The 21,476-nt window shown below is 38.9% G+C and overlaps 5 protein-coding genes, 1 long non-coding RNA gene and 1 pseudogene across 8 annotated transcripts; 4 read left to right on the top strand and 3 right to left on the bottom strand.

Moving 5' to 3' along the window:
* Window positions 1-141: 141 nt before the first annotated feature.
* Window positions 142-3,700, top strand: LOC116916634. 3 transcript variants are annotated; one of them, XM_045169894.1, is made up of 9 exons: window positions 142-433; window positions 504-612; window positions 666-1,056; window positions 1,131-1,305; window positions 1,369-1,822; window positions 1,891-2,113; window positions 2,168-2,999; window positions 3,061-3,288; window positions 3,353-3,700. In XM_045169894.1, the coding sequence occupies exons 1-9, from the start codon at window positions 290-292 to the stop codon at window positions 3,509-3,511; spliced, it is 2,715 nt and encodes a 904-aa protein (XP_045025829.1). In that variant the 5' UTR covers window positions 142-289; the 3' UTR covers window positions 3,512-3,700. The 3 variants fall into 3 exon arrangements, with proteins under 3 accessions (XP_045025829.1, XP_032777802.2, XP_032777803.2); XM_032921911.2 differs by having other exon boundaries at window positions 144-433; window positions 1,122-1,305; XM_032921912.2 differs by having other exon boundaries at window positions 318-445; window positions 1,122-1,305.
* A 356-nt stretch (window positions 3,701-4,056) lies between these two features.
* Window positions 4,057-4,920, top strand: LOC116916813. Its single transcript, XR_004390813.2, has 3 exons — window positions 4,057-4,233; window positions 4,301-4,654; window positions 4,716-4,920. It is a non-coding gene; the product is annotated as an uncharacterized LOC116916813 (long non-coding RNA).
* Window positions 4,921-5,773: 853 nt separating this feature from the next.
* LOC116915307 lies at window positions 5,774-7,658 on the top strand (annotated as a pseudogene).
* A 1,049-nt stretch (window positions 7,659-8,707) lies between these two features.
* On the top strand, window positions 8,708-10,897 carry LOC123469930. The gene is made up of 5 exons (XM_045169276.1): window positions 8,708-9,114; window positions 9,201-9,495; window positions 9,835-9,915; window positions 10,006-10,171; window positions 10,873-10,897. Exons 2-5 carry the CDS (start codon window positions 9,363-9,365, stop codon window positions 10,895-10,897), a joined length of 405 nt encoding a protein of 134 aa, XP_045025211.1. The 5' UTR covers window positions 8,708-9,114; window positions 9,201-9,362.
* Window positions 10,898-11,172: 275 nt separating this feature from the next.
* On the bottom strand, window positions 11,173-13,119 carry LOC116916792. The gene is made up of 4 exons (XM_032922145.2): window positions 12,862-13,119; window positions 12,687-12,805; window positions 11,792-12,629; window positions 11,173-11,729 (listed from the first exon to the last, which is right to left on the bottom strand). The coding sequence occupies exons 1-3, from the start codon at window positions 13,001-13,003 to the stop codon at window positions 12,522-12,524; spliced, it is 369 nt and encodes a 122-aa protein (XP_032778036.1). The 5' UTR covers window positions 13,004-13,119; the 3' UTR covers window positions 11,173-11,729; window positions 11,792-12,521.
* Window positions 13,120-13,344: 225 nt separating this feature from the next.
* LOC116916701 (histone-binding protein N1/N2) lies at window positions 13,345-15,427 on the bottom strand. The gene is made up of 6 exons (XM_032922022.2): window positions 15,194-15,427; window positions 14,903-15,126; window positions 14,325-14,844; window positions 14,100-14,255; window positions 13,913-14,035; window positions 13,345-13,849 (listed from the first exon to the last, which is right to left on the bottom strand). Exons 1-6 carry the CDS (start codon window positions 15,277-15,279, stop codon window positions 13,459-13,461), a joined length of 1,500 nt encoding a protein of 499 aa, XP_032777913.2. The 5' UTR covers window positions 15,280-15,427; the 3' UTR covers window positions 13,345-13,458.
* A 415-nt stretch (window positions 15,428-15,842) lies between these two features.
* Window positions 15,843-21,408, bottom strand: LOC116916637 (protein disulfide-isomerase 2). The gene is given in 15 exon segments (XM_032921915.2): window positions 15,843-16,007; window positions 16,414-16,503; window positions 16,658-16,826; window positions 16,896-17,176; window positions 17,179-17,232; window positions 17,296-17,667; window positions 17,731-17,873; window positions 17,933-18,130; window positions 18,398-18,800; window positions 18,864-19,232; window positions 19,295-19,428; window positions 19,488-19,563; window positions 20,527-20,687; window positions 20,956-21,134; window positions 21,258-21,408. Coding segments are annotated over 14 exon segments (2,625 nt in total). The 5' UTR covers window positions 21,083-21,134; window positions 21,258-21,408; the 3' UTR covers window positions 15,843-15,959.
* Between the last annotated feature and the right edge of the window lie 68 nt (window positions 21,409-21,476).

The raw sequence follows: 21,476 nt of genomic DNA, 5'->3' as shown, positions 1-21,476 counted from the left end.
AACACTGGACTGGTAGGTCCATGAGCGATGGTCAAACTTTAAGGCTATACTAATTCCCGCCCCACCCTGGTTGACAAAAAAGTTACCTGATCGTCCCCGAGTAGCTTTTTTCCAAAAAGCGTGGGGTGGGAAACCCCGATTACAGTCAATTAGAACCGGATCTCTAGGTCTGGTGAATTATGAAACTGGTGACAGAGGAAAGACAGAATCCCTGTCGGGAAATTCATCTGTCTGTTTTGAACATTTGCGTTACTGAGCGTTGTGTTTAAAATGACATTGCGTACAAAAAATGGCGAGTTTTAATGATAATCATGAACTAGACAACGAACAGTATTATGCAGAAATTCTTCGGTACCTTGAAGATCCAACTGGGGTTAACATCAATACTAGCACAAAAGCCCAATGGATCAGAACACAAGCTGCAAATTATTTCGTATGCTTTTAGGTTTTTTGAATCTCATATATAGTTGTTATTTCATAATTCTTATGCTAACCCTTTGAAGCTGAAAAATGGAGAATTGTACTATGGTAGGCGCAAACCTCGAAAAGTTGTACTTGATAAGAATGCCAAAGCTTCAATATTAGAACAGATTCATATTGATGGGACTAAAGGTAAGGGCTAAGAAAATACTTAAAGGAATGCTTAAAATGTTGAAAATTCTTAGGCTTCCACAATGGAGTTAAAAAAATGCACAGGATGTTACAGCAAACACATTTCTGGAGATACTCTTATAAAAGCATAACCGAATATGTCCAAAATTGCACTGTGTGTAAGTCAAATGCAATGACAACCCTTAACTTTGTGAAATCAAACAAAGTTACTTGTCCTTGGACTGAAATTGAATTTCATCAAATCAAACCAAATCAGTCTTCTCAAGAGAAGTACTTGCTATTGATAATTTATGATCCAGTATCCTTTTGGATTTCAGTAGCAGCAATCAAACCTAGTTCGTATGACATGGCTGAATTCTTGTTTGAAAATCTATGTAGCTATGGTGTAGCTTTATGCACAGTGTATGGACTGAATTCATTTGAATTCATGGAGCTCAAAGGAGAGTAAGATACCATGATTATCACTTAACAGTAAAAGATAGTGGATTGACTGACTAACTATTACTAAGGTTTGCCAGGCTAATTTCTATGACAGAAACAACTACTGTTCTAAATGCAGAAAACCACCTAAAATTCTCAGAGAAAGAATCTTCCGAGTTTGATGCCAATATGAAAACTAGAATAGACATGTATCTAGAGGGACATCCTGATGATTGGTACAAACGAACAACGATACTCGGTTGGTTATGGAAGGTAATGTTGTAGACTTCATAGTTTTCTGGAGGAAATGGTTGCAATTATATGTTCAACTTCCAGTTACGGAACGAGGTTGTCAAAAACACTTCGGCGTTGGACGCCATATCTAAACGCTGTTTTGCGAAAACAAGTAATGCTGGAAATCAATTCCAAAAAACAAGAAAAAAATCGAAATTGTTTCAGTGTCCTCCATGTGACGAAACATCATGTAGTGAACAGCGATTGACGCGGAGGTCTAACTCAAAACATCGGATGTTGGGCACTGAAAGCACACTCCATGGAACAGAAGATACATCCACAAACCCGTCTTTGGATAATAGAACTTCTACTTCGACTGCTGTCGCCGCTGTCAGAGCTTTAATCGCACAAACAAAGGAAGTGCGAAAATCAAGAAATGAGCGTCATAAGCGGGGCGAATATCACCGCTACACTGCTGAAATGAAGGAAGCAATCGCAATACATGCCATGCGTCATGGTACTCACAATGCCGCACGCACTTTCAGTACCTCTCTAGGTAGTATATTGGGCATCCTTCAAAGAAAGTGTAAAATCATGCTTTGCTGCACATTTAACAATAATCAGGTTTTCCGGTGAGCTACAGCAGCGTTAGGAATTTCGTTCAGGCCCATCATGCATTCAGTTCTCAACTTAAGGCAGAAATTGGGCGGCATGCTGCAGAATGTGGGCTTGACGCTACCCAAAAGCTATATTCAACTAAGCTGGAAAAAACAATCAGCATCTCCTTAATAAGAAAGTTTCGTCGTATGTACCTACGGATAACTCCAGCGAATCAACTAGATCATAGGTACTACTTAGTTTTTCTGCTAAAACTTGTTTTCATTGTGTTATACATTTTCAGTGGATCACGAAAGTCGATGTCATTCGCTCGCCATCTTTTTTGCGCCTCAGTCCGAGAAGAAATTGGGAAATATGCGGCTGTGCATGGAGTACCAGCAGCTGTACGGCATTTCAGTGACAAATTGCAGTTCTCTGTAAAGGAGAGCACGGTGCGGAAATTCAGAAAAATATTTGGGCCTCCAGCAGCAGAGCTTCGTCGTACGCTTTCGTCAGCATCATCTATGCATCCTCCACCTCCTCCCCCTTCACCACCTTCATCGGTCGCCCCTCCTTCCTCTTTATCAGTTCTTCAGCAACAATCTCCAGACACTGGTTACTATCACCAACCTTACGGGCACTACACCAACACACACATGTATGTCGGCCATCAGTCAGCAAACAACTACCATAACCAACATCAAAACATGTACAATGTGATGTCTCAGCCAGTCCCCCCTTATCCGTCCTACAGTTCTTTGCCACCACCTCCCCAATATCAACCATCTTTTAGCTCTGTCCAGCTACCAGCGTATTCCAGGAACTGGAATGAAGAGTGTTCTGACGTTTCAACGTCTATTATTCACCATCCTTCGGAAAATCCTCCCGCGTCTACTTGCCTTCCTGTTCCTAGAACTCCTTCCCCAGCGGCTATCCCTCCTCCTCCTCCTCCTCCACCGCTTGAATTAAATCCGGCTGTTCAAATATCCGTTGGACATGAGATGCCAGCTCAGAAAACTAAGATTTCAAAAAAAAATGGTCGAGGTAGCTATGCAACCTACCCTCCACAATTTCGTTTGGAAATTGGACGCTTTGCAGCCGAGTATGGTTGTCAAGAAGCAGCGGATTATTTTAAAGTACATACAAGAATTTCGTCTGGGTACAGATTCTCTAAGTTGATTGTTTTCACTTCTTAAGGAAAGAGTAGGCCACGAAATTCCTGAGAGCACAGTCCGAGGATTGCGAGACAAATACGTTGCGCAACAGAGAACTTCCGAAGAACAAATCACCAACCTGAACGTACTTCCCCGCGGAAGACCACTTCGCCTAGGACCGCACGACGAAGCCGTCCAGGAATGCATTCGAGAACTCAAACGCTCCGGAGAGCGTGTCAACGCTTTTGTAGCTATGGCTACTGCCCGTCAAGTACTTTCACAGATTTACCATTGCTTTTTTTAATGATCATCAATATATTTCTTTTCATACTAAGGTTCTCCTCCAAAAAGAGCCATCTCTTTTACCAGAATTTGGTGGCCCTGTTAAATTAACAACTAACTGGGCCAAGTCATTTTTGAAAAGAATTGGTATCAACAAAGAAAATACGTCACATAATGATGTCGCGACTTCTTCTAATATACCATCAGACTGAAAACGATGTTAAGCTAGAACTTCACAAGGGACTTAGAAATTCACTTTTTGCGCAGAAATTGAGCGGTTTAATTGTTTTGCCTGAAGAAAAGCAATCGTGTATTCATGACAGTGGACATGTCGGACTTCCAAAAGAATTCAGTTCTGTTTGTGGAATTTCATAAATAAACCGAAACGTCGATCAGTTTTACTGACGTGTTTGCTAAATTTTTTGTAGTATTAAAGCGCGCTGTGTAGTTCATTAAATAAGTGAATCGTAACTGAACCATAATACGTCGGTATACGAAGTTTGTGGTAGAAATGAGACCACATGTGAATGAAATGGATTTTACGAGTAGGAAATAGGGACCTTCCAGGAATTTGAAAGGCCTGGAAATTGGGTGATATAGCCCGACGGGGCACGGGTTGGAAAAAAAGAATCGGGTAATTTTACACATAACTCGATCACAAGCCATCGATTGTCACGTAAGAATATCGATTGAAATTTTCGATTATTCATTAAATAATCAGTTTTCAGATGCCAGTTAGCCAATCAGGCTCATGATTTAAAGTCACGCCCCTCAATCGTCTATCTTAGAAAATGGCGTTATAATTCCAGGTTAATTCGTTGGAAATCTGCTATCGAAGCATAAATGATTAAATGTTCAATGGTAACAAAATCTAACAAAGATTTTATTGTAAAATAGATGCTGTGTAGTGAGATGCTATGATATATTATCCAAGGTATGTAAGTTTAATATAGTTTACAAAAAAAGAACGTGTTTAAAATCCGGTTTTGTTATTGTGACAGGGCATGACACGACATAGCCAAAAAGTCAAAGTCATGTTAAAACTGCAAAAGAACGAAAGCGTACCGTTTTTCAATCTCGCTGCACGAATTTGCTAATAGATTTTCTCCTTGTTAGGTATTGATGAGGTAAATGAAGATCTAAACTGAATTGGGACAAAGTAGTTATGATGGTAAGCTACTGATTTTGAAGTTGAAAACTTTTAAGGTCGCACTTCAACTTTTGAGGGGCAATAGACTTTTCCAACTTTTAATCCACAAAAATGTGTAGACAAAAAAGGTTGAGTCACCTTGGAATTTTTGAATATTGACAACAGATGTGAGATTTTTAAAATGGAGATTTGGTATTTTCCAAAGGTAAATGTTTTATTGATGTTAGAGATTTGTTATTTCTACTTTGTTTTCATTTACATTATAGAAAAGACTCATGGATTAGCACATTTTCTTTAGTTTACTTACTCATGGATTCAGAAATGAGTTATGCAGCCATGGATTCAACTTCAAGAGAAATCTTCCAGTAAGTCCAAGTGAATTCCAATTCAGTTCCTGCATCAACAAACTAAAGGTTTTGCTGTGATGTGAACCAAATGTCATTGGAAAGATTCGGGAAAATATGTTAAAGGTATTTGACAAATGTGCAATTGTGTTATTTAAGGGACTTTTTTGGTATTCTTCAATTAGCAGGAAAAACCTAAAGCTGGAGGACTAAACATTTGTTTCTCGTTTTTAGTTTGGTACATTGGTAAAATGAAACAACATATGACCTATTACTTCAGATCAATTATTTTCACAAGTGGAGATTGATTCCCCAATCTTCCACTTCTCAGGCAGACACCCATACAGAAAGCCATGGGTGATAGATGTTATGAAAATCAATAATTTAAACAAATTTTATTTTATTTAGATTGCAGAGTCAGAGAATAATGTGTGGGATCTGATATTCAAGCCCTCAAAATCCCAGTTGCCCTTTCTGCTTCAACAAGGCTATAAAGCAATTATAATTTCAGGAGGTAAACATTGAAACACAAAACTAATGAGACATTTTTTCGTTGGCTTTTTTGCTTAATGTTACTGTTAAACCTAACATTTGAAAACATGGAAGTATATAGATATGTTTAGGGTTAAGTTTCTGAAATGGTTGGGTCAAATATGAATTTTACAATACTTTTGAACAGATCCCAGTGGGGCATCCCAGTTTATTCAGCGGATTCCCCACTATACGACCCTGCAATCTTTACCGACCGTATTCCAGTGCCGGGAATTTGTTATGCATGCAATTAATCAACAAAGAATTAGGTAACCAATTCTGTTTTATCAAATTTTTATTATTCAAGTTATTTCACAGCAGTATTTAACAAGTCAGAAATAACAATTATGTCATAAAATAAGTAACGCTTATTATATTTTTGTTTGTTTGTTTTGTTCTGTTAAGGTGGAACGGTAGAGAGAAAAGATGTTAGCGAAGATGGGTAATTCATGAACCAAGTAGAAACGGAGTGCCCATTGTTTAAAGGCTTAGAGACTCGGCAAATGGTATTACTGACCCACGGTGACAGCGTAGACAAGGTTGCAGAAGGGTTGCGTTGCGTCGCAAAATCTTTGCGTCACATTATTTCCACTATTGCTGATACTGAACGCCGTCTTTACGGAGTCCAGTTCCATGATTTGACTGACAACGGTATGATTGATGATTGACTGACTTTGATTGATTGACTCTTCTCTGATCGATGATTGAATGAAAACGGTATGATGATTTCCTTTCCATGTGGTGCGAAACATTGATCTTAATTGCTGGTGTAAAATTTCAGGACGAAAAATGTTGCATAACTTCTTGTTCGACATTTGTGGTTTGAAAGGAGCTTTCACATTAGAGAAACGTGATCAGCAGTGTATCGATCACATCCGGCGTATGGTCGTACGTGATAAGATCGTGCTCATATTGGTAAGCGGCGGAGCCGATACCACCGTTTGTGCTGCCCTTCTCCATAAAGCACTTCTACAGGGTGACGACTCGTTGCGAGTGCAGATCATCAATATCAATAACAGTTTCCTGAGTAAAGATGAATCCGATCAGATTGTCACAACTTTACAGCAACTCAATCATCGGGTAATTTGAGATACTTTTCTGGACTGTTTCTGCACGGTTTATAATTCTTGTTCTATGACCGAGTTCTTTTACAGACAGTGGCTTCTCATTTCTTCCTCAAACCAGCGATTTGATGTTTCGAATTGTTTTGGGTTTTTTAATCAAGTTTGTCTTTCTACGATGCTTCCACCAACGTGGATGGCCGCCAAACTGTTTCGTTATGTCGGACTGCTAATCCAGAAGAAAAACGTCGAATTATTAGCAATACGTTAGTCAAAGTGGCAGATAGAACAGCTAACGATTTAAATCTCACTTGGAATAATCTAGTTCTCGGACAAGGTATCAACCTTCAATTTTTTTTGCATGTATTATATTTCCTATTATTCAATTTCATCATAAAAGAAAATATTACAGGGGCTTTGAGACCGGATTTGGTGCGTGAATCGGTGACAACCGTTACACCTGCCTACTTAATGAGTAACAATTTGGCGATTTTGAGGGAAGCGGGTTATTTGGCAAATAAAACATTACGGGATTCGGGTTGCTATAAGAAGCTAGCCCAGATGCCAATCGTCTTGATCCTTCTCACTTTGACCACGATTCGAGTCAACGCATTCAATCATGCCAGCGATCAGTCATTTTTCGACCATTCCTTTCACAGGATTTTATGATTGGACTTCCTACAATTCCTGATACTCATCTGGCCCAAGAGGTACGTAAAAAGTGGTACATTTAAAAACTGAACTTGGTCTAAACATGGATACCGCTTATTAGGTTGTAGACAAGATGAATGAAGCCGTCTTCACTGTTCCAGGAATTTTCAGAGTCTTGTATGACCTGACAGCAAAACCACCCGGGACAACGGAGTGGGAATGATTTGATTTACGAACGTTACTTAGGCAAATCATCTCCGCACTCTATATAGGACATGGATACGGAGTTGTATCATTGAACAGTTTAGATTGGAAATATCATGAACAGTGGATTCAGTATGGACTTTTGAAATTTGAAATCAATCAGCTTTGTCATCTCGTGAAAATCTCTTAAACTCGCTTTTAAAAGAGTTCACGTGATGACTTGTTGACTATTCCTTAAATTTACATGCGCATTTTTTGGTAATAATGGGTGCAGTTGTTTTTCGTCTAACAAATTAACATAGTTAATGTACAGCTAGGTGGGTTGTTGTTGCACTCCCTTGTAAATCTACCCTTTTTCGCCCAATTGTTAATCTAATTCTTTTGGGAACGTTCCGGTGTTTCCCAAAAACAAGTGGAAGGCTATTCGACGCGTTATTCCATTTCCTGAAATTGAACATTTAGAAAATGTGGTATATGTTCGCCAATTGTTTAGATCTATTCGGAATGGTACCATAAAGTATGACTGTAGGAAAGGGTACGTAGGCTTCTAAAAGTGAAGAACAGCTATGACGTCTTTAGTAAGCGGAAAAGGTACTGCAAAGTGAAGCGTCACATGAAGATTTTAAGGATGGACCTCTTTCGTTTGCTTTGCCCAATGAATCTGTGCTTGGAACTGGCAGGTGGCGTTTAGCAGTGGCACCCAATCTTTGTTCTTAAAAGCCAGAGGTGTCTTCACGTTTCAGGGGGATTGATTGATGATACTTGTAAGTTAAACCGTGAAGAATACCAATAGATGGATAGGTGGAGGGTGAGCAGAAGAACCATTTAAAGAGTCCTGCGCAGTCTAGCTGCATCCAGCCAGATACTAGTAGAACCCGAAACATTGTTTTGACAAGTTCTGTCATATTTCGGTTGCAGGGTTTCACTAAATAAAAATTAATTAAGGGGTTTAATCGTGTTAAATGTAGGATTTTTCGATTTAAGTCTATTTAGGTGTCAGAACTGGAATTGTACTTTTAGAATTTTTAAAACATCGCACAGCTTTTATTAACAATATTTTAGTTTTTCTATATCAAAATCTTGTTAATCATTTAAAGGATAACAGAGCTAATTTTTTATATTTCCAAAATTTCGACTTCCGGTTTACTTCCGGTTTTTAAATGCCAAATAACTCTTTATTTGTTGGTCTTTCAGAAAAAAGATTTACATTTTCGTGATCCTCATCAAATTTGGGGTCGACTCCATGTGTCAGCTCAAAACACCCGAAAATCGTCAAAAATCGCAAATTTTCATAGTTCATGAAAAATCGCGATTTTGGTCAAATCCGACTTTTGGCTAAAAACACGTCATTCCGACCTCAAATTTGATAAGAATCACGAAAATCTTACTCGTTTTGTTATGGGATCCCTATTTCTGGAGATATTGGCTAAAAATTTTCGTGACAATCTACAAAAAGTAAAAAATGAGCTGTATTGTTCTAACAATTTAAAATACTTTTCTCGCATGCATTAGGGTGTGGTAGCTATAATTCCGTGTTTTTCTTGCTTTCAACACTACAGACTGATCCTACGAGCTACGACAACTTTTACCTACAAATGTTTAGCGTTTCATGCTGCAACTAGTAGTTGATATCCTAGGATGTTATGCCTAAAATTGGAATTCAGCCATCAGAGATTAGGGAAATTCAAGCACTTAAAAGCAAGTATTGTACTTATTTCAACATTCAAAATAAAATAAAATTTTGTGTTTTAGGCTGAAACTCTAGATGGCGTTGATGTGCGTATATGATGAAGATTACGAGTGACAAGTTAAATGGGTGTTTTTTACGTTACTCTGTTTTGTGTTTCAAAGGATTTTTCATAAAAAAATTTCAGGTTTGTTGCTATCTATTCAGTATTAGTATCGTTGGGTATGTGTTGAAAAGGAATCCCTTGAAATAGATTTATTTTTGTATGTGAAGGTGTTTCACCTTGCCAGCTGCTGAACCAGCAGCCTACATTCCTGCCATCAATGTACCACAAGGGATTCTGACACTTTAAGAAGGCCACTATTCCTTAAATGAAGATCACCATCCAGTTCAAGTACTGTTGATGGACCTCAAGTCTTTTGTTTAAGCTTAGAGATGTGTTCTCACATCAGTCAACCACTGAGTGTTCATCTACTTTGTGTTGCTAACCGTCAGCCCACAGCATCACAAGTATCCAGATTTCCAAGCTCCGCCAATAATCATCCATACACTTTAGCGCTTCATTTTGGTATTTCAGAAGATTACTTATCTTCCACTATACACATTTGAACAATTCTCTCTACACAGGCTTCTCTTTCTCTCTTCTTAGTCTGTTGAATGCCAACATGGAATAAGGTTCATCTTCATTGCTCTACAATGGTATTTTAATTTGGTGGATTATCTGGATTTCTCATTTTTACATATAAATCTTTGTTGTATAACAGAAGATTAAGTTAATCCTGCTGTTCTTCTCCCCATTACTTAGCCAGCTAACATGGATAGGCTTTAACACCTTCTCAATTTTTTGGTATTTTAAGTTTCCACATTATGAAGCATTGCTGTGTTGTAACATAAAATTCTGTGTTAGGACTGCAAATTTTCATCCTCCTTCCGTACAACACTGCGGTTTCGACAATTTCGGTAGTTTCGCCGCCAGTGGACCACTCGCGTAAGTTGTCATTTTCATCGTTTATCAGACAAATGCCCATTTTTTGCCTTAAATCGCTTATTTCTTTCTTTCCTAATTTATTCTATTTAGAAGTACATTTTCTTTGTCTTCCTGTCGTTGTCTACGCTTTCACCTCATCGCTGTCTTCGTTGACGTCTTCACCTTCATCTCCGTCTCGTCGTCGTCTTGGCCGTCTTTGCCTTCATCTCCGTCTCGTCGTCGTCGTCTTGGCCGTCTTCGCCTTCATCTCCGTCTCGTCGTCGTCGTCTTGGCCGTCTTCGCCTTCATCTCCGTCTCGTCGTCGTCGTCTTGGCCGTCTTCGCCTTCATCTCCGTCTCGTCGTCGTCGTCTTGGCCGTCTTCGCCTTCATCTCCGTCTCGCCGTCGTCTTGGCCGTTTTTGCTGTCTTTGTCTACCCCATCACCTCGTCGCCGGTTTCGCCTTCGCCCTTCACGTAGGGAGTTCAGCGTGGATCGTCGCTTTGGTATTGTTTTATTTTGCATTGTAATTTTAAGTTAACCCGTTGGCTGCCACCCCGTTTGCGTCCCATTTTTTTTGTAGCTTGTAGGGACCGGCCGCAATGGCCTTCGCCGCAAGGCGCCTTAGGCAATGCACCATTAGGGACTTCTCTTTGTCGATGCGGTGGCGGATTCCTGAGGGTGTGCATTCCCTGTAACGGATTCCGTCACCGTGTCAGCCCGGACTTGTCTTCGGACAAGTCTCACCTTGTTCGCGATCCTTATGACGCGATGCGTAGCTACTGTAGTTTAAGCAACCTACGGGTTGCATGGCCTGGCAGCCAACGGGTTAATTTAGTTAAGTGTATGTTTGTGTATATATTTGTATGTATATTTATTATGTTATGTAAAATAGTGGTGGAATTGTTGGGAGGAGGAGGGACAATAAAAACAATTTTTAATTTTAATTTATTTTGTGTGTTTATTCCATTTGACCATAGTCGAATTTATCAAAATCAAAGATAAACTTGGGATTATTTATTTTACCAACCTGTTTCACTTGAAGTCCAGTCATTTCAAGAGTACTTGTTTCAAAAGACTTCAGTCGGTGAATCATAAGTAAATGCATATTTTTTTCTTTGTTGTATTTGACTGTCAAATGCAATCACTTGGCAAAAAAAGGGAAAAAATGACTTACACAAAATAGCTTCATATGGTGGTATTACAAAAGGATTTAACCATTACCTTCTTTAACTCCTTTGTTTCTGTTGAATGAGGCAATAACTCAACAAACACAAGAATGATACTGGATATGTTTTATTTACACTGACAACATAACATTGGTTGCATTCCATTCTCTCACCGAGCGACTCCAACGCTAATGCAACAAATCAGGTACCTCCAGGATCTCTGCAAAATAAAACTGTATACCACTTTCGTAAAAACCAAATCCTGGATTGAACCAAGTCACTGAATGATTTTGTGGCCACCACAGGCATCCTACATCATACATCAGTACATCCTAAAGACCTGAAAGCACAATAACAAAACCTTAAACTATTAACAACACCTGATGACACCTCCAAGAATCTAAGAAATTTAGATAGGGAAATAGTAGATTGTGACCACCACAGTACATCAGTACATCCCGAAGACCTGAAAAAAACAATTACAAAACCTTAAACTATTAAAAATAAATTCTAACATCACCTGATGATACCTATAAGAATCCAAGAGATTTAGATGGGGAAATAGATTATAAAGAACTACTTTTTTTACATATCACCTTTGGTACAAAATGGGTGCATAAGACTAACAGATATGAAAAACGTGCTAGCAAAGCCAAACCATGGTCCTCCTTTAAAAATTTAAAATATGTGTGGTACAAGGTTTCATTTAAATGAAATTTTGCCATAATACCTTGAATAACTTTGCATTGATTGAATTCACAAGATGCAGCTCAAAACGCACGGAATCGATGGAGAAATTTCAAGAAGAGATGAGACGTTCGTTTAAACATCCACCATCAGTCCGAAGCCACGCAAAATCGAACAGCTGACGGGACAGCTGATGTGTCCATAAAAATTCTACGGAGTTAGTTATTTCTCCCCTAGATGTCTTGAAAATATACAGAAGTCAAGGCGCCACACACTATGAAGCCAAACTTAAAACCCTCCCCAGGGTACCTATTTTTTTTTTACCGACCGTCGCGACGGTGCGTAACGTACATAATTTTTTGCTTTTTCCCCATGCAAAACCGTAGGGTTAACAAGAGCTTCCATAGTAAACAGATGAAGTAGCCTCACCAGCTCGCAAGTCGAAAGTTAATTCTTATCATCCCTATAAATTAGCCTTTAAGAGTGTAATAAAGTACAAACTGTAGGCCCTTAACAAATAAAAATTAATAATGCTTCTTGTTTTCTTACTGAAAAAGCTTAAACTGGATACAAATAAAATTAGCCCTACACAAGTTTTAAAAATAGTTGCTATTTGAGAGTTAAAAATTTTCGTAACAGCTATATATCTATATCATTTTATTATCTATCTTTGCAATTCATTGGCATAGTAATTCTTATCTTCCTTCAAAATTATACTTACTAGGATGGGAAGAACAATTTATTAGTGCTTAAATCCTCTACATTTAAGTTACTCAAGCAGATGGGTACTTCTTTAAGATTTTGTTCAAGGTTCTGTATGGCAATTTGGATTTCGTACCAGCCATGGTGCTTTCCATATTTTTTTCTTTTTGATGATCAATCTAAAAATGATGAAATTGTCAATCTATCTTGCAACAAGTTAATGTATGAAGACTTACCATGAAATTTGTATAGCATGTTTGAAATGCACCGATCTCCTTTGAACACAATGCCTGGTTGAAATCATGCTTTTTGAAGCAGGCCAACATTACAGCCATGTCTTGGAGACAAGCCACCTCTATGCATAATTTTTTCAGGTCAAATCATGTATTTACAGGTTAAAAGAATCTATACCTGATGTTCTGTCACCCTTCCCAGAAACCGAGTCCTTCAACTTCAATGGTAAAATTTCTTGAAATGGAACCGGTTCCCTACAAGGCCTTCGACCATTTGCCTTGTTTACACCAACGGTGAAGCGTGGTGTCATTGCCGACATTTCTAGTGAAGTTCAAATGTTGGATAAAGAAAAACTTGTAACTAGTTGACTTCAGAGCTACCACTAACTTAACTCTTGTTGATGGGCTAAATACTCAATGGACCGGTAACGTGGTAAGCATTGCTACTCCACTGTTGTCATATGTTATGTTTACTTCCTAGTCGGCATCTTCACGGCTCGATCGGTCTTTTTTTTGCCGGTAGAAAATGTTAAATATATCCCGTTTTGTACAAATAACCAATAAAAAAAGTAATTGTTAATTTTGTGATATCGCCTGTGACATGGATTTTTCCGAACGAACTTTTACAACTTACAATATTTTGGACCTTAGATATGATAAATACTACGAAAAACATGTAGGTTGTATTATCCGAGTACGATTAATATTAGCAAGTTTTAAAAACTGAGTTGAGAAGAACACGGGGAAAGTTGTACTTCAAAATCTTCTCTGACGATTAAACAACCGCTGCATCTGCAACAGCCACACCAGGACAGATTTTTTTGGCTGCCGATGCCTCAGTTTCAGAATTCTCGTCGGGCTTCCTTTTTTTTCGAATCAAGTGCGTGATATCGGTGGCAGGCTTTCCTGCATTTGGTGATTCTCCAGAAGTTACGGCCACCTCAGTTTCCATACTACCATTCTCTGCAGTTGAGTTGGTAGATGTTCCTGGTTCACATGAACCGTTTTCGGCCAATTTACGAAGCGCCTCCTTTTCTAAATCAATTGTATCGGCAATTTTCTCCCGAATGTCAGGTAACAAAGTTTCCAGCTCCTCAATTTCACCCTCAATAGTGTGAAATAAGTTTTTAGGCTCCTCCATGGAGGGCTTCTTCTCAACAGGATTCCTATATATCAACATCACCATAGTCATGTCATGATAAAAAAATAGCAAAGATTTTATTACTCACTTGAGGTTTTCTATTCTAAGTTGGATTACAGACGCTGCCGATTCAAAACTATTCACAGCTTCCTTGAACTCGGTCGTAAATGTATAGGCGACGCCAAGCTGATAGTGCGTTTCCGCCAATGATCTGTAGTTATGTAAATTATTCTTTAAGGAAAAGCGAATCAACACACTTAAACTGAAATCAAAACCTGCTATCAGCTGGGAATGACGCTTTTTGGATCTCAAGGCATTTTTGCAAATCCTCTATTGCTGACGCATAATTTTCTGATTCAATTGCTACTTCAGCCAATCTAATAAGAGCGTCAGCCAGCTTAGGTTTTGCTAGCGGATCTGTTTCAGCTTTCCTAATGAATCGCACATTTGGATTTAAAAATCAATTCAGAGCAAATGAAAATATGAAGCAAAAATGCTACCTCTGATAAATATTTTTAGCCAATTCAAACACTTCCCAAGCAAGTTGAAGATTTGAAACTTCATCAGCAGTGATATCTTCATCAGCAGAATCAACTTTATCTTCTGTAGCAGAGCCAGCTGCCTTCAAAGATTTGCCCTTTGATTCATTTTTGGGTTTTGAAACAACTTTATCTTCAGTTTTCCCATCAATGTCTTCAAGAGCTTTTCTGCCAGAGTTCAACTCTGAGTTGTTTTCTTTTGTCTGTTCAGAAGATTTATCCTTCATTTCAACATCCCCAGTTTTGTCCTCATCCTCTTCTTTGGGTTCAATTTTTGCTTCAGCATCCTCAGAACTTGATTTTCCCTCTTTTGAACCATCAGCATTCTCCTTACATTCAGATTCAACTGATTTCTCAGCTTCTCCATTTGTCTTCATCTCTCCATTAGCAACCTTTTCTTCCTCTTCTTCCTCACTTTCATCTTCATCATCACCATTTTCTTCATCCTCCGATTCAGAACTATCTTCACCTTCTTTTTCACCTACAGAGAAAGATAATGTACAAACATTCAGGTAAGACACAGTATGCTAATTTATCACCTTCTACTGCATCTCCTAAGACATCAGTATTAGTTCGAGCCATTTCCAAAAGAGCCATGCCGTAATAGTAGTAAGACTCAGCACATTCATCTGCAAATTCTCCGTACTGCTCAACAAGTAACTGGGATGATTCTGCTAGAGCAGCAATGGCAGATGGAATATCAGATACAAGGAGATGGCGTCGACCTTGTACCAATAGGTTCATGGCAATTTCGGTAATTTGCCTGTGATCAATAACGGAAAACGATATCTTCATCACGTGTTAGCCAATCTTATAACGAAGTTAGATACTCTTTTTTTGATGACGATTCTACAGCGCCGCTAGCAGTGGCAGTTTCCGTCAATGTTCCGTCCGCGGTGGAAGGAATGTCTGCCATTTTATTCTCCAACGCAGAAATTTCAAACGCAATAAAAGAATAAACGAAAAAGCCGTTAGATATGCACAACAGTTGGATGACAACTTGGTAAGTCGGTAGGTGTGTGAGAAGTAGGATTGCAGACGGTTCCAACGAGCGAGGGCGAGCACACAACGACATAATAATTGGCGGGAAGCGACGCAAACACCATCTAGAAGAAAAATTGTTTCATCCGACCATATTCCAAAGACATTTAGGAAAACTGGCTAATAGGTCCAGCTTGTGACTGTGTTTATCGATATAGAATCTACTCCATTTTCCAGAATATTGCTAGACTGACAGTGACAGATCATTTTGAGAAATTAAAATTAAATAAACTTAATTTTAATTTTAATAATTTCAGTAATTTTAATAATTTCAATTTTAATAATTTATGATTATTGAATTTTTAATAATTTTAACGCGTAGCTTGAATTAATTACGATTTAATAAAAGAAATTTAAACAACCATCTCTATCTAATTGTTCTTGTTTACTTTCAAAATCACCAGCTGACGGCTACTTGACACGGTAAAACGACATCTATATTTTTTAAGCTGATATCCAGCCACACATAACATATATTTCAGAAAGATTCAGAACATATAAACAAAACAAAGTCAGAACCCTTTCCCCAGGTAGTGATTTAAACCTAAATACAATTTATAATTCATCCTTGGCTGGAACGTCTTTCTCTTCTTCTTCGTCCTCCTATTTAACGATAAAAAAACAGTTTAGTAATTCGTAATAACAAATTTCGCAAACCCGTGAAAACTCGCCACCGAGAAGCCCAAGGCAAAGCTGAAAGGTTAGAAATAAAAGTTAAAAACTCACTGTGGATGGTGTCTTTAGACTCTGCTCTAGAAACTCTAGAAAGCCGTCCAAAGTGCGTGCACCCGTGTAAGGGATCACATCGAATAGAAAAAGAAGAGAAACAGATCGCAAGTCAGCTACTGATGAGAATCAGGCCATGCAAGGACGCGCATTTACAAACATGCAATTCATCCTTTGTAAACTCAAAGATGTAGGTTAAAAAAGAGGAAGATTTGGTAGTGAGCGAGTTTTGGTGGCGAGCTTCCCCCAGTCATCCGTCGATTTTCTTCATTTAATACTATACCTCTTCGGGAGCAGCTTGTCCGTAAGTACCAACAGTTTCCAAGAACTTGCTCAAGCCGGCCAAAGTTCGCTCACCATTATACTCGACAACCTTGACGTGTCACACAAAATGTGTTATAGAAATATTCATTTTATCTCGATTTACTGAAATGGACCCTGGTTAAATCATGATTTTACTAACGGACGAGCCCAGCCGGCCCACGTCTTAATTTAATTCTCGAAAACCCTGAGGCACCGAAAAATACCTTGTTGTCTCCCTTCTGGTACAGTTTGATTGTGGGGAACACCTGGATTTTCGTATGCTCCAACTCGTTGGTAGTGGAATCTATTTTGGCAATAACGATGCTTTCATGATCCTTGTACTTTTCACCCAGAAAATTGTAAATGGGGAGCAAATGAATGCAGTGTCCGCACCTAATATGGACAAAAACGGTAGTTTATGGAAAAGAATCAACTGAACGATTGTAAACCAAAGGATATTACCAAGGAGCGTAGAATTCGACCAATACATCCTTCTCCTTATCAAAGGCGACAGAATCAAAGTTCTTGGAGACGAGGATTTTAACTGGATTCTTATCCCAGTCCTCTGGAATATCTTCAGAGAGCAAATGAGGCTTGACTTTGCCATCAATGAAGTCTTGAACGAAATCCTTCATCGAATCCTGTGTAAGTTCCTCAGAAGACGGCTTGTATTTGGTCATCTCTTCTTCCAAATGGATAAGACGCATGGCTGGGAGTTCGCTTTTCTTCATTTTACCGAAGAGATGTCGAGGATACGTTGGTGATCATATTCGTCGGTGTCGACGGTGACAAACAAAACCTAATTAGGGGAATAAATAAACGAGTTAACGATTTGAATGTCTAGAACACTTTTGGGACTAACCTTGCCCTTGAAAAGCTTGGCAACATCACGGGCAGCTTGGGTGATTTTATCGGCATCGGCATGACTCTTGCCAACGAAGATAAGCAAGTGATTCTTGATCTCACCACCAAAGATCTTTTGGGCACTTTCGTGGTTGAATTCGATAACCAGAGGAAGCGATTCGGTCTTAACGAATTTGACGATAGCATCGGAAGTGATATCACCCTCGAAAGCAACCTTGGGATCGTCGACCTTCTTGAGCAGGAAGACAGCGGCATCGGTAGTTACTTCGTACTCTTTAAGGACATCAGCATCGGCGGTGATACCGAAGCGGAAATCATCGACTTCTTGGGCAGCAGCGAGGTATTGCTTGGCAGCCTCAGATTCGAGATCCTGTGGAAAAACAAATTTATGAGTTCAGAAATCAGTATTAACGCAAAAAGTTTATTTTATTACCTTGAAGAAACCGAGAATGACAACGTCGCTGGCTGAGGCGAATTCCTTGGCTTCATCGACAGTTGCAATAGGCTGCAGGACTGCAGGGCCAGTCTTCTTCAGCAACCAGTTGACGATTTCATCACCAGTACAATTTAATCGACCTTAAATGAACATTCACTGGTTGCTCAACAGTGACTGAAATAACTACTGTCATTCATACCATTATAGTCTGAGGGCTTTCCATCGCGGTAGAATTTGAGAGTGGGGTAGCCACGAATCTTGTTTTCTTTGGCAAGTTCGGCTTGTTTTGTGGCATCAACTTTGCCCAACTGAATGTCGGAGTTCATGTCTCTCAGCTTTTGCGCGGCCTTGATGTATTCCGGCTCTAGAGCTCTGCAAACACCAGACCATGGGACATCTAAAAACAAATTGGAAAATAAAGATTATAATGAAAATTCAGAAAAAAGTGAAGAAAACGGACGGTTGCTGAAATTCAAAGCACAAGTTCATTCACTTTCCGTCTACTTTTCTTTTCGATTGAAGGTCGACGAATGTTGGGTCTTTGAATCGCTTTAAAGAATCAACTTAAACAAAAAACCTAGCTCATATTTAAGCAGAATTTTGCACAACAATTCTAGTTGATAGAAGCTATTGCTAAAAATATACACAAGGAAAATGAACTCACAAAATGCAACAAAGATGAACTTGTTGTCAGTAATGGCAGCCTGGAACGTGTCTTTCTCCAAAACCAAGACTCCTTGGTCCTTTTTTATTTCATCAGTCCTCACATCGGAGTAAGTACCAGGAAAGAAACGAGGATTAGAAACCTGTATTCTAACTGGATTCTTATCCCAGTCCTCTGGAGTATCTTCAGAGCGCAAATAAGGCTTGACTTTTCCATCAATGAAGTCTTGAACGAAGTCCTTTATCGAGTCCTGAGTAAGTTCCTCAGAAGAAGGCTTGTATCTCTTCCTATTCGCACTCTCTTCTTCGAAATGTATAAGACGCATTGCTGGGAGTTCGCATTTCTTCATGTCGAAGAATTCTTCGTGAACATATTCATCAGTGTCGACGGTGACGAACAAAATCTAATTAGGAGAATAAATAAATGAGTTAACGATTTGAATGTCTAGAACACTTTTGGTACTAACCTTGCCCTTGAAAAGCTTGGCAACATCACGGGCGGCTTGGGTAATTTTATCGGCATCGGTATGGCTCCTGCCAACGAAGATAACCAAGTGATTCTTGATCTTACTACTAATGATCTCATCGTAGTAATGGTAGAATTCGGAAACCAAAGGGAGCGATTCGGTCTTGACGAATTTGACGATAGCATCGGAAGTGATATCACCCTCGAAAGCAACCTTGAGATCGTCGACCTTCTTGAGCAGGAAGACAGCGGCATCGGTAGTTACTCCGTGCTGTTTAAGGACATCAGCATCGGTGGTGATACCGAAGGGGATATCTTCGACTGCTTGGTCAGCAGCGAGGTATTGCTTGGCAGCCTCAGATTCGAGATCCTGTGGAAAAACAAATTTATGAGTTAGAAATCAGTATTAACGCAAAACGTTTATTTTATTACCTTGAAGAAACCGAGAACGACAACGTTGCTGGCTGAGGCGAATTCCTTGGCTTCATCGACAGTCGCGATTGATTTAGCTAAAGCGCCAGTCTTCTTCAGCAACCAGTTGGCGATTTCATCACCAGTATGACAGCCTTAAATGAACATTCGCTGGTTGCTCAACAGTGACTAAAATAACTACTGTCATTCATACCATTATAGTATGAGGGCTTTCCGTCGCGATAGAATCTGAGAGTACTGACGGAGTCATGAGATATGTAATATCTATTCTGAAAAATAAGAAAGCTTGTAAGGTGTCTGATAGATCTTGTTTTTTAGCTTTCCAGAAAAGGAATAGCTTACATTTAAACTTACGCTATTTCCAAAAAAACTGGCAAAAAACTTGCGTTAACTTTGAAAACTTGGAGAAAAACTTACATTTTATTTTAAAAATAAAAACTATTTTTAAAAATTGTAAACTACTTTTTTTTTATTAAGAAAAAACCTTGTATCCGCATTAGACATTTCGATTAGAGACGAGTTAACTCTTTTATAATTAACTCCAAAAACTATTCTTCCAGTCTACAGAGAATACAGATAAGTTGCGTGCATTAAAGGTTCACGATCCAATCAAGAAAATTAATGAAATTTCATGTAAACATACGCATGTGGATCTAAATCCACTCGTTCGAAATTTGGAATTTCTTCTTTGGTGTATGAAATTTTTAAATCTAAAATTTGTCTGCTAATTTGCTTCTGCTATTTGTTTAGACCACTTGCCCCACTGTATAATAAAAAAGTTGCCACACCGCCTGCAGAAGTCAGCAATCTGCAGCTCCAAAAGCAGCCAAAAGGCTAAATGTTCCATCACAGTGGTTAAAGTACTCCATGTTAAATTCCTGTAAATAATCCACGACCCACGTCACTTTTAGCGAACCCGATTTTTAACGCTCACCATAGCTCGCTCCCTTCGACAGTGCTGCGCCACACGCGGAGATCTGATGCACTACAATGCAAAACGCTATCCTTGCTATCTTCTCCCAGTCAAAATCCGCTTGGTGCAGCACTGTTGGAGGGAGCGAGTTTCGCGAAAAGTGACGTCGGGCGTACAGGAGTAGTTCGACCATGTAATATGACTCTGGTTCCATTTTGCTGAAAAAACTTACACAATATCAGAAAAACTTACAAAAGCTTTAAGCTTACTCAAAAACTTACAATGATCGTAAAAGCTTAAAAATTTAGCAAAAACTTACAAATTGGAAACAATGGCGAACATTGTTTTCTTTGACAAGTTCGGCTTGTTCTGTGACATCAACTTTGCCCAACTGAATGTCGGAGTTCATGTCTCTCAGCTTTTGCGCGGCTTTGATGTATTCCGGCTCTAGAACTTTGCAAAAACGACACCATGGGGCATCTAGAAACAAATTGGAAAATAAAGATTATAATTAAAATTCAGAAAAAAAAGTAAAGAAAACGGACGGTTGCTGAAATTCAAAGCACAAGTTCATTCACTTTCCGTCTACTTTTCTTTTCGATTGAAGGTCGACGAATGTTGGGTCTTTGAATCGCTTTAAAGAATCAACTTAAACAAAAAACTAGCTCATATTTAAGCAGAATTTTGCACAACAATTCTAGTTGATAGAAGCTATTGCTAAAAATATACACAAGGAAAATGAACTCACAAAATGCAACAAAGATGAACTTGTTATCAGTAATGGCAGCCTGGAACGTGTCTTTCTCCAAAACCAAGACTCCTTGGTCCTTTTTGATTTCACCCGTCCTCACGACAGGATTCATCTCGACAGACATCTCTCGTGTAGGTTGATGATTTATTTGACGAGGCAATTAGCGCTGCGCAGATCTGTAAAACCGAAAGTACATATTGTCGTGGCAATCGATTAGATATGTTTTCTCGTTGATATTCGCGATACGTTTAAACAGAAGTGTCATGTCAGACATTGTCGAGTAAAAATGAATTTAAGACCTCTAGAATACGTTGAAATCTGTCTCCGGTCTGAAACAGAAAGATATGAAGTGCGGATTCTGACGTTCTCTGAGAAGTAGGATTGCAGACGGTTCCGATCAGACTATTCACCCTTTTGTGAGGACGAGAACACACAACGACATAATAATTGGCGGGAAGCGACGCAAACACCATCTAGAAGAAAATTTTTTTCATCCAACCATATTCTAAATACATTTT

The sequence above is a fragment of the Daphnia magna genome, linkage group LG2 (assembly GCF_020631705.1).
Source record: "Daphnia magna isolate NIES linkage group LG2, ASM2063170v1.1, whole genome shotgun sequence".
Taxonomy (NCBI): Eukaryota; Metazoa; Arthropoda; class Branchiopoda; order Diplostraca; family Daphniidae; genus Daphnia; species Daphnia magna.
Note: the sequence above shows the minus strand (reverse complement) of the source record. Positions and strands in the feature narration are given on the sequence as shown.